This window comes from Cydia strobilella, chromosome 8 (genome assembly GCF_947568885.1).
Source record: "Cydia strobilella chromosome 8, ilCydStro3.1, whole genome shotgun sequence".
Classification (NCBI taxonomy): domain Eukaryota; kingdom Metazoa; phylum Arthropoda; class Insecta; order Lepidoptera; family Tortricidae; genus Cydia; species Cydia strobilella.
The window spans coordinates 9,983,169-9,995,793 of record NC_086048.1 but is presented as its reverse complement, the minus strand read 5'-3'; the positions used below and the strand labels follow the sequence as shown (position 1 = coordinate 9,995,793).

Here is a 12,625-nt window from a genome sequence, read left to right as displayed (position 1 = left end):
TTTTTATTAGCCTATGCGTGTGTCCCACTGCTCGGTAAAGGCCTCCCCTCTCCTTTTCCAATCCTCCCTGTGCTGAGCAAGATCCCGCCAATCCCGCTGGAATGCATCATTTTATATTAAAGTGAACTGAATGCTACTATAACACAGCAATATAATTGCGACTCAAAAATGGAAATGTCAATACACAACCGAAAACAATTCATTGCTACATTTGCGAATGTACGCAAGCAGAATAAAATAGAACGCAACTAATAAACGGGATTATACCTACAGTATGCACCAGAAAAGCGGTATTAAACCGAGCGAAGGTGAAAAAGCCCGTTGAGTTCAGTGGCGCTGTTGATGTGGAGACAGGCTATCATAGATAGGTCGATTTGTGAAGTTGCAGTTGCATTTTTTGAATAGAATAGAATTAATTTATTCATGGTAAACTACATTTCATACAAACGTATTACAAAGAAAAAGTATATTTAAAACAAAAAAGTATATACCTAGTTTACCACGAAATGGTCCCGCCTCAGCATAATGCTAACCTTAAAGTCAGCGCTGGTCTTCCGGCGAGACCATTTATGGGCCACGAACGCAACCGTACAACACGGCCTTATCTATCACCGAACGCATCCACTTTGCGGTGACGTCCCTGCGCCTGCGCTAAAATGTCATGATGACTTATAAGGCCATGCCGCACAAGTGTTGTTAGATGAATTTCCTATTAAATTAATACTTAATAATTTTGCGACTAAGACATGCCGCGGTATCCTTAAGCATGACCCATATAAGCATTTCGTTTAAAGAGTGTGTTACGTAAGGTCAATACGGCCAATTCCTAGCTCATGTGTCACTAAAAGCTAGGTGTCGATGTAACCCTAACTGGCACGAATGGAATGAACGAAACTTTCATTGTGTGAGTAACACCTGTATACGTATACAGTCAGAACCACCATTTTATTAGTTAATGTGAGATACACAAGATATATCGGGTTAAAACATTTTTATTTGTCTCAAAAGAAATATTACTTTTCACTTAATGAGATAGGTCAATACATGCAAAAATTATGTTGGCTACTGAGCGTTAACAGTAATGTAAATTTTTTAGAGGGACAGTAATAACAAAATGAGCAAAACAATAAAAACTGACATAAGCTAATTAACAGAAAATAACTTCTTGTGGTGTTTTTATATTCCCAAGTGTGCGATTCTAAAACATGTGGCGGGTAGGCACAGATTCCTTTGTTACCGGCTTAAGGCGATAACGTGTTGCCGTTTGTCAGGGCCGGATTTAGATGGCTGAAATATTATCTAAAATATATGTTTTTAGTTTGTTTTTGAAAATGTTGAAAGTCGGTGCATTCTTAATATTTGGTGGTAAATCATTGTACATGCGCGCTCCCTGATATGTTACGTTTTTTGTGCCAAAATTTTTTTTTTATATATGCGTAGATAAAATATCCTTAATAAACAAACCTGTAACAACACATCGCCAATTTGCAACCGGCCATCCTTCCTGGCCGCACCGTGCTCGGCTATGCGTGTGATGCTGACGTCCCCGCCGGTCTCTCCGCCCGCGATGCTCAACCCGAGCCCGCCGGCGCTCCGCTCCAATGTCACGTCCGAAGTCTCCCAAACGGATTCGTTATCAGAATCAGATGGCTGCGGAGAACATTTTTATTGTAAGGGATAGTCGATACTTACTTATGGACGGTTTTACCTGTGGACACCATTGATATCTTAAAAAGTAAAATCCTGAATGAACACAATGAATTAAACGTATCCGTATGTTTTCATGTACGGCGACACAGTTTTGCTGCCAGTTTTAACGGATACGTTTACTTCGTTACTACGCAAAGGTTTTTTTAGGGTTCCGTACCCAAAGGGTAAAAACGGGACCCTGTTACTAAGACTCCGCTGTCTGTCTGTCTGTCCTTCTTTCACCAGGCTGTATCTTATGAACCGTGATAGTTAGTTAGTTAGTTTTGCTGGGCATTTTCCGCAACTCGACATCCAATGTACCTATTTTGCGTGAAACGAGGTAGCGCTACTCCAACCACCCCAGCTCCTCCACGAAGCCTAGCAAGGTCTTCAGGTTGCTAGTTGCTTCCTTTAGTGTGCATGGATTCCCTAGGTATTTGCTCCTATATACTTCTACCTGTTTACAGTCTAGGAGAATATGTTTTGTTGTTTCTTCTTCTGCCATGCACGCTCTGCACATGGGGCTGTCCGTTTTACCCATAATATGTAGGTGTTTGTTTAGTGTGTTATGTCCTGTTATTAATCCTACTATTTTACGTAGTTGGCTTCTTGGTGTTTTCAGTAATATTTTGGTAAGTATGTGGTTCAGTTCCGGTAGAATTTCTTTGGTTTGCCTGCATGTCTTCATTTCATTCCAGTACTTGTTGTGCAGTTGTCTGTGATGTTGTTCTAGCTGGTTGTGTATGTAGGATATTGGTAGAGGCATAATTGGCTCGGGTCCATATGCCGGTGTTTCTGAACCTTTCCTGGCCAGTTCATCCGCTGCATCGTTTCCTCTTGATCCACTATGCCCCTTTATCCATTGTACTTTTACTTTGTTGCCTTCTTTGCTCACTTCAGTGAGGCTCCGATGGCATTCAAGTATAAGCTCTGAGGTAAGTTTGTCGCTGCATAGCGCTTGTAGTACCAATTTACTGTCTGACAGTATTAGTATGGTTTCGTGTTTCACTTGTCGTCTTGTAATAGCATTGCAAGCTTCTATTATTCCTACACATTCAGCTTGGAATACCGTATTGTGTTCACCAAGGGGTTTTGTGATGTGTATGTTCAGGTCCTCTGAGAAGACACCACATCCTGTCCCTTCGTTTGTTTTTGAGCCATCTGTGAATATTTTTAGGTTTGTTTGGTTTAGTCCTTCTTTCGGATCTTCTGTTAAGGATCCAACATGAACATCAATCATAAACCGTGATAGCTGGACAGTTAAAATTTTCACAGATGTTGTATTTCTTTTGCCGCTATAACAACAAATACTAAAAACAGAATAATATTTAAGTGGGGCTCCCATACAACAAACGCGATTTTTTTGCCGTTTTTTGCGTAATGGTACGGAACCCTTCGAACGCGAGTCCGACTCGCACTTGGCCGGTTTTTATTAAGATATCAAATGGTGTCCACAGGTAATAGACAAATAAACAATTTTAATTTTAATTTCATTTAATTAGAACCGCCCGCTGCAAACGTGTGTGGCAAATGATTCTTCCCTGATAAAATTTACTTAATTTTTTGGCGTTAATAGTTTTCCATATAATACATATATTTTTTGTGACATGTGAATTGAATTTTGTTTTTGATATTAATTTCTAATTTCGATCTTGAAATCAAGATAAATACAATAAGTAAATACTTTATTTTATTTTTTATTTTTGTTACACCTAATTGTATATTTATTGTTTAGATATTAAATTTAAGTTTTATCTCAATTTATATTTTAACTGTAACTGTGTTTTTTTTGACATGTAAATTGGTTTATTGAATAAAATGATTATGATTATGATTAATTTAAACTCATAGATCAAAATCACAACTTTTTTCTTTTAGACATAATGTCAAGCGTTAAGGTGACTGTCCATTTTCAACCGCAGCTGCGTTACTGCTCCGACACTACTGCAGCGGCCTGAACGCGTCGGTGTTATTGTCAATTTCCATAGTAAAATGAATGACGATATCGACTGCACGTAATATGGTGATTTTAACGTTTTCCCAACCGCAGCTGCACTACTGCTCCGACACGTCGGTGTTATTGTCAATTTCCATAGTATTATTAATGACAAGGCCGACTGCACGTAGCATGGCCATTTTTGCGTATTTAGTGTATTATTGCAACTGCGGCTGCAGACCGCACGTCAAATCTGTCACCTGCACTGAAATGTCTTTGGGTCACAGATATGAGTAGTTCTAAGCAAAGAGGATATAACCACTACGTTCTAATAAGGAGCTTATTACACCCAAGGATATACAACCCCGATGGTACAGTCGCCATATATCACAGATATATCGGGTCGGCCCAGGAGCTCACAAATATCTGAACACACCTTTGTTGTCAAGGCGCTAGTGTTCAGATATTTTTAGCACCTCGGTCGCTCCGATATATCTGATGGCGACTGTCCCTACTGTAAACTTTTTTGCTAATCTATTTTGAGCCATATCACAGAGCCAGTTAGGAAACGTGTGTGTTGTACACAATAATTGTGTACAACACGCACCGCGCTAGTTGTATGCATGCACAATTAGGATTGTTCATTTTTTTTTAAATGTTCTATTTCGAAAACCATTTCGAGATATGAGGTTTTTAAACAGTTTCCGACATTTGCTGCGATATAATAATCGAAGATTGAAGATATTTCAACAAATATACTGATGACCTTAGTTTGACCTTCTCGCGAGGCTGAATATAATAAAGTCATCGTATAATAAAAGTTATCGAACCATAGTAAATAAATCCGTCACTCACGTCAAAGTTGTCATTGTCATCAATTGTCATAATGAAAATTTTCAGTTAAACCGCTAGTTTTTTACGATTTGATTTATAATTTTGATACCTAAACCACCCTAAACAGTAGATTCTGATTGCTTAATATATCAAAAACGTTGTTCCCATTCGTGGGAATGATTTACAAAAATAATAGTCCGCGAAGACCTACGTGAAAGACGGTGTTGTCGTTAAGTAAATGTGGAATGGAATACTTCAAGTTGTTACCACATTATTGCTGTAAGGATCACGTCGATGTAAGTATAAAATTAATATTATTTTACTACGAATATTTAAAAGTCCATTTTTGTGGTCGGATCACTATTACCTATTTATTTTCTGTGATGATGTGGCCAGAATATCTAAAGACAAACCGTTTAACACAGCTTGTGCCCTACTAGCTCCGTTTTACTGCTTTGAAGTTAAATTCAATAAACAGACATACATATACGAGTATGTAACTTATTTGATGAAACTGAAAAGATAATTTCTAATTTCCAGGTACAAGTTGCAGTTCAAGGTTCAAGCTGCTGATATCATGATCATGGCGGACAAAACTAAAGTTAATAAAGAGTTGTGAAAAATAAAACAGTCTTATTTTTTACTTTTTTATTAATTTAGGAAAAACCTGTTTCCCAAAAAAGTGTATACATTATATGTTCAACATGTTAAACATGGGTTAAACAAACTTTGTTACAGTGCAACACGCAATTTTTCATCACACCAATACGAGGAAACCATTTATTATTCAAATTAATTTATTTGAAGTTCTTTCTATCGGCCAAGGTGAGGGCAATAGCTTTCGTCATAAAGGATTTCTTGTCTCGCCCGTCAAGTTTTATATGGATGCACGGTCATATCATAAAGAGTGCCGTGCCGCCCATGGACACCTGCAACACAAGAGGGATTTTAATTTGTGTTTCAGTTTCAAATAGGAAACTTGACAATATGAAGTGTAAATTGCGCAATTACTTATAGCTCTTACAAATAATTTTATTTATCGCATCGGATTGTTGTGTGCGGTGGTCACCTGGTGGTCAGGCATTTAGGCAAGAGGATGGGGAAGAAAATTTCACATTGTGAACTTACCTTAATATTAAGAATAATTTTTCCTCTGCATTAATTTTATTTGAGTAATTTGGTTGTATTTCGTCAATTATTAAGTCTCATTCAATGTTGAATTGCTTTTCATTTTATCGGCAATATTATCTGAATAAAGGATCACCATTAAATATCAGATTTTTTATTAATATTGCGTAGCTGCCTTCGTCGGACTCTGACTATTGTAGAAAGGCAAACTGGTCTTCTTTTTCATGTAGCATGTAGCATTATCGTCACTCGCTTCTTCACGTAAAAAATACAAAAGTAAATTAGTATTTTATTTGTACGTCTGACATTATATGACTTGACATTGACAAGCCATCAACGAACGCTGTCGCGACTGCACGCCGCAACAGCCGCAGTCGTGCTGCTACAGTAGTGCGGCACCGCGTAACGTCGCAACTGCAGTGCAGCGGCAGTTACAATTGGACAGTCACCTTTACCTACATTAGAGTCAGTGAAATAATAACGGATAACAAGTCACCCACAAGGCGGGACGTCACGTACACTCGCACGCTGGGTTGACAACTCTATGCGAATGCGAATAGGAAATGTTTCTCATGCGACTCACTGGAAACGTCAAATTAATGAAAGTCATCCGCAGTGACTAAACGTTGAGTTGAAATTGGTTTACACTTACAGTAAGTTTTTTGTCCTTGTGATGTTCATGAGCTATCATGACATCTTAATAATTAAGTTTAAGTTCAATAATATGGCGTAAAGTGAAATATTTTTTTGTTGTATGAAGCTGAGTACCGAACGAAACTCTAAGGTCAGAACGAAATAAGAGATTATATTCTGAAATGCTCGTATTTTGTATTTACATTTTAATTGATTACGTGCTCATTTGATGCTTTAAGATTAACATGTAAACCATGATTTTTTTTATTCAAGAAAAAAAAACGAATGAGCATTTATTTAGTCAAAAACCATCTTAGCATAGCAATTTTATTTTTATTTTATTTATTTGGTTCACAAAACAAGTTACAGATAATTGCAGAAATTACAGTATTAGCGTACAGTTCAGATCTAGACTAACTCGAAACATGTGTGCACAGAAGGATAAGAACATTTAATTACAATTTATCGCTAGAGAGGTGAGATGTAATTTCTACGCTAGATTATGGACATAACTGATTCAAATAAAAAAACTGTAATAGATGTCATATATTAAAGAAAAAAGTGACGAAGCCCTCCAGTGGTGAAGGCCGGATTCGAACCGGCGTCTTTAGCTATCGCGGCTAACGCCATGAACCCCTAGGCCACCCCGCCACAAATACAAATCAAAATATTTAATAAAATAATTTGATTTGTTCCCAAACTTGTTGATTCAAATAATTTAGAAAATGCTAAAAGTGTACGTAATTGTTACAGTGACTGCTGTCGATGGATTGGAATATAATATGAGCAATTTTCCATGGGGAAGGGAAAGTATCGCTCTTGCCGGATCGATTATAAATTGTGTAGAGAGGTTGACAAAGCTCATCGCAGCATTTATTATAAAAGACGAGGGAGTACCATCCGGGCCGGCGCCCTTGTTACAGTCAAGTCTTTTGATTTTTTCTTTGTTTTCGTCAATGCTAATATGAGTGTCACTTAGGCTGTTATTATTAGATGATAACGCTGGGAAGTCACTGGTAGTGACCAAATTAATTAGAAAACATTTCAGCGCTTTCTTCGCGATTGATGAAACTATTAAGTTATTAAATTTCATAGTAGCATAGCAGTTAGTAGATTTTTTGTGTGATTAACATATTTCCATAAATATTTGATATTTTGTTTAATTGAGCCTTGAACTGACTATATTATAGGTTTTATCACATTCGTCAATTAATTTCTTACTTCTTGTTTTAAGTAGATCGAAAGTGTTATAATTGGACTTTTATATGTGGCTTTCCACACAGAGGTCCTTAATATGCTTTAAGTGCAATAATGTCGTTTGAAATTTCAACAAATTCTGATATAGAAAGGTCCTTATTGCACATGCAAGCCACATGCAGATTGATGATAATGATGATGCTGATTTTTTTTCTTATTTTTTGTTTTAGTTTTTGAAGGCTTATGGTTTAAAAAATAGAAACGTTAAAAATAGTTATTTGTGCAACAAGAGAGGAAAGTTGGTTTTTCTTGCTAGTGTTTATTTTGAGTCCCGAGAAAGCGAACGCTTCGCTCGTGATTCAATTATAGAATCTTGAACGTAGCGAGGGACTCAAAAACACGAGATGTAAAATAACTTTGCTCTCGTGTTGCACACATAATTTTTCACCTCAGTAGTGAGAACATATTAAAGGTTTATAGGTATTTCGAATTACGCAGAATAATACAGAGAAAAAAAAAGTATGAAGTAGCAGTTCATGGCCTTCACTAAATTAAAAAGCTACTTTGTTTCACTCCCTGGAGTGAGGAAAGTAGGCTTGTTCGAGCTGCTGAGGTGAAAAATATATTTTCGATTAGGGTACATCTCTGTCAACAGACATGGGACAGACAATAGATAAACTTACATAAAACATAATTCGTGGATATTTTTTGCAAACAAAACATTATCGCTCACGCTCAAGCATCCGTTAAGGCTCTTTACAGTAATTATTTTAGTCCGACAACCGTTCTCTAGAAATTTTATTCTCTCCTTTTTTTCCTTTAGGTCGTTTTTAAGCATGCCCGAGGATATTTTTGTGTATAACATTTAAAAATAAATCTAACAAGATTTTTTTTAACCTTAACTGTAAAATACTGACAAAATGACACGTATCGACCAAATGACATAAATTGGCGGGCTGTAGTGAGTTTACCGACACATCAACATCTAACAGCTGCCATTTTTACAATCTGCAAGACACCCAGAGCCATTGGGTTCAGTCGCATCGAAGTAATGAGTAAACGTTTTAGGTGCCCACAAAAAAATCTGTAAGTGAAAACCTGCAACTTCCTTTCGAGATAACAGCTCAATCACGCTTTTTGCGAGGCAAGCGACACAAAAATGTAACAATTTTTCCCTTGAGTTATAAATAAAATGTTTTATAGAGCAAGGAACCTAGGTGTTGTAGTACTGATAATATTGTAACCTGGTAGCTTCCTGGCCCGCGACGGGCGCTTTCCGGGCTTTGCGCCGGCTGCTCCCGCCCGCCTTCGAAGTTGCCAACGTTTGCTGAAAACAAACAAAAAAATAAGGTTGGTACTAATTTTACGGGCTTTATGCATATTTTATGTATAGTCAGTTTTAATAGTTTTAATACAACATTTGAAAAGTAAAACTAGAAACGAATTCAAGTGCCTCTTAATTTTTTTTACATAGAGATACACATTATACGCTATATATCTACTAGACTGGAACAACAAAATAAACCGTTCTGGCATATACTAACTTCATATATATATATATATATATATATATATATATATATATATTAACTTCAGTGAATTCTTTACGTGTTTGGGTGGCTCCCGTTTCTCGTGCTACCAACGGAGTGGCAGTTGACTTTTACGAAACTTCATGATACATCTTTCTTAACTCATTGAAGAAACAGCTGGAAAATTTGTACTTGACCCAGGGTTTATTACAATTTAAAATTATTTATTAAGGAGTTTACTTGCTCAAAGCCTTTACGAGTATCATATTGTATTCAACTTCAAGCTGAGGAAGTCGGCAAGGGATATTAAGTTTTCAAGTAGTTAAGGCAATCTCTCGATTCAATTCGACTACTCAAATGTATTTTGCGTTGGGCGGGTTTCAAATTCAGTCTCGTGTGTATGTTCTAATGAATTCTTGGGTATGTCAGACAAATATTGAGTTACGGGCTTCGAAACATAAAAAATAGTTTGAAATAGTTAAGTAAGAAACACTGCAAACTTAATCACGAATCTTCTGTTTTTGCTTTTCATGTTGACTTATTAAATTTATTTAAACTTTATTGCACAAAATATATATTTACAACAATGTACAAAAGGCGGACGTAATGCCAAAATGCATTATTTGAAGATAATACTTAATATAGGTTAGAGAGGTAATTATTTGCGAGTCTCTCAAGGTGTTGGTCGAGACTCTTCGCTATAAGACCGTTCGCTGAAACGACTATCGGGACAATGATCGTCCATTATTATTAATTATTATTTTTATTAATGTACCCTGGATATATAGGTAAGTGCTAAATCTGGATTCATAAAGTATTCTCTACAACAATATGTACTTTTTCCGCAATAGTATGTAGGACTTTTCTGTGTGGAATTAAATAAGTTTACACCATATTTTAATAGAGAACGTAGATTCAGTGCAAAACGCAAGATTTTTCCAAGATGGCAGTGGTCCCTCCAGGACCCCAAATGTCAAATTTTTAAAAATTTGGAACCATGTCAAAATGTATGGTAATTCCGTGACCAGGTCTTTTTAACTAAAAAAAAAGTTGTGTTATATATATTATACAGTGGTAGCAAAAGATATAACTAATAACTAACTAACTTAAGAGCTCTACATTTTGAAATGAAAATCTTATTTTCCGAAAAAAATGACTAGACATGTTCTTACCGTGTACCCTTCAGATTTAAGACATTTGTTGTAACAAAATTATTTTTTTCTACTCTTCGAGTATAATCTGATGTGTATTACAACTTCATATGCAACACTACAACCTTACTCTTTTCAACGTTGGATAGTCTATGGCACTTCCGACACAAGCATAAGAATTTTATCGATACGGTTTAGTCAATTATAAAAATTTTGAAAATAGAACTTCATACATTTCGATAAAATATTTCTTGTTTAAGGAGTACCTTAACTTAAGCAACTCAGCAAGCTTCGTTGCTTAAACACGGTACTCGACTGAAAGGCTCTCTATTATATCACGATTGCATAAAATACTATTTTATGCCGGTCGCATCATAGAGGGTTTATGATTTGAGTGTAGATAAGTACTTAAAACAAATAACGAGTTAGTAAATAACTCAAATATTGTGTGATCAAGTGATGCAGGATCTATATGGAACCTGTGCGTCTAGATATCCATACTGAAAGTCTGTCTGTCTGTCTTCCGGTTAAGTTGAAATTTGGTATAGGGGGTAGTTTGAGTCCCTGGGAAGGACATAATACTTTTTATCCTAGAACTCACCCCTAAAGGGGGTGAAAAGGGGGGTGGAAATTTCTATGGGCTATCAATGACCACTGAACCGATTTAAAAATTAAATTTGGTACGGTGATATTTTGAGTTGTGGGGAAGGATATAGAATAGTTTTGATCCCCGAAATCATCCCTTAAGGGTGTAAAAAAGGGGTGGAAATTTGCAGAGGGGATCAATAGGTATTTAAAAAAAGGACGCCTTTTATCACTTAAGTTTTCGTAAGAAATAAAGAACGTTTAATACCTTTAAGGATGAAAAACGGATTAGATGGGGGTGGAAGTTTGTATGGGGAACAAATAAACCGCAGATTTGTTTAAAAATTAAGATGCCCAAATTACTAATTCCACCCACGCAGACAAAGTCGCGGCCAAAATCTAGTACTGAATAAAAAAATACCAAGTAGTAACTAGGTAGATTAAACGGCATCAGAACGTAATAACATTTAGAAATATTTACAATTAGTAAAAACCTACTTGTCATACAGCAAAAATATTTTTTACTCAAGTTGAACTCATTTATAGCTTTATTCACAAAACATAATATACATAATTATTTGAGCTGTAACCTGATTATTTTAGATAACTGTGGCATATTTAATCTGAAAGAAAAAAAATATCCTATTTAAGATGTGCAAGAGATCAGCCTGTAACCTCAAGGATATCAGACTAAAAAAACTTGTTCTGGACATGGGATGAAAAAGTCAACTAGGATTCTTACTTATGGACCTTGTTAATTCGTACTAGTATGGTTAAAAGTTTTAACCATATCTCAATTTACTGACCTCGATCGCCGAGTAAAGCCGTCATTCGATATTTTAGTCTGCTATAATTAGTTCGTACTTCGAGGTTGGGAGGCCGCCCATGAAGCCTATTTAATTGCCATGAAGCCTAGTAATTGGCTGGATGTTTATTAATTATAAGTAACACGATTATTTTTGGTGATACAGTACGCCTAAATGACTGATGCGGCTGATGCAGCTATTTCACAGTCAGTCGATTTACGCAGGCCTGTATTTTAAAGTAGGTACCTAATGTGTGCCTTTGTTTTTTATCCCATTTTTCTTGTACCTACCAAAAAATTTACTACCTCACGCTCTAAAACCAAAGGTTTAGCAAAATTACTGCCCGATCTGCCTAGCTGGACCATCTTTCCAATTTGTTCAATTAAAAAAGTTCAGTAGTACCTGCTTAATACTTATTTATTCAAAGCAAAACATCATAGAAAAGCAGAGGATGGATTATACCTATTATACCTATAATAGAGTATACTAGCAACGTAGAGCCAATATAATTTTTCAATTGCAGTAAAAAAATAAGTGAAAAGATATTTTCCAGCGAGGGAAGCTGAACAATATTTTGCTTTGCTTTCATTTATTCCGTGGTGGCAATGCAAATTGAACTTATGGGATATCCGTAGGTACTTTTCTTAAAGTATAAATTAAATTATGTACTGTATTCGAAATGCGATTCGTTTGTTTATTTTTTATTAACATTAAATAACTTACTACTTACCTAATAGGAAAGAAAATATTTTCTTTAGGCAATTAATGAACATGAAGAAAAAGCAAGAATAAATTTGTGGAAAGACACTTTGTGGGAAGTTTACCAAGAAACTGGTCAAGTGCGAGGCGGATTCGCGTTTCAAGGGTTCCGTACATCACACAATTTTTTAAAATGTTTTTTTTTGTACTAGAAACGTGAGTGAAACGTCTTGAAAAACCCAAACGGGTCAGATCAAAAACCAGATGGCGTGGTGGCTTATATCTCTGGAACTATGAAAAGTAGCTTGGATAGGAAGATGTACAAGTGTCCAAATGCGAAGACCGGAGACAAGCTCCGCGTAGGGCTGAAAGCTCGGAGCGTCCGACGGGTTTGCGCTTCCCACAACTTCCGCAAGTATTTTAATAGCAAAGGCCGAA

General features: G+C 36.2%; 1 protein-coding gene across 1 annotated transcript in view; it reads right to left on the bottom strand.

Moving 5' to 3' along the window:
* The window catches only part of LOC134743392 (disks large homolog 2-like), a 49,960-nt gene that overhangs the window by 26,800 nt on the left and 10,535 nt on the right, over nucleotides 1-12,625 (bottom strand). Inside the window, exons 2-3 of the mRNA XM_063676783.1 lie at nucleotides 8,662-8,744; nucleotides 1,465-1,650 (exon numbers count right to left, since the gene is read on the bottom strand). Coding sequence (XP_063532853.1) covers nucleotides 1,465-1,650; nucleotides 8,662-8,744 — 269 coding nt within the window. The remainder of the gene's footprint in view (nucleotides 1-1,464; nucleotides 1,651-8,661; nucleotides 8,745-12,625) is intronic.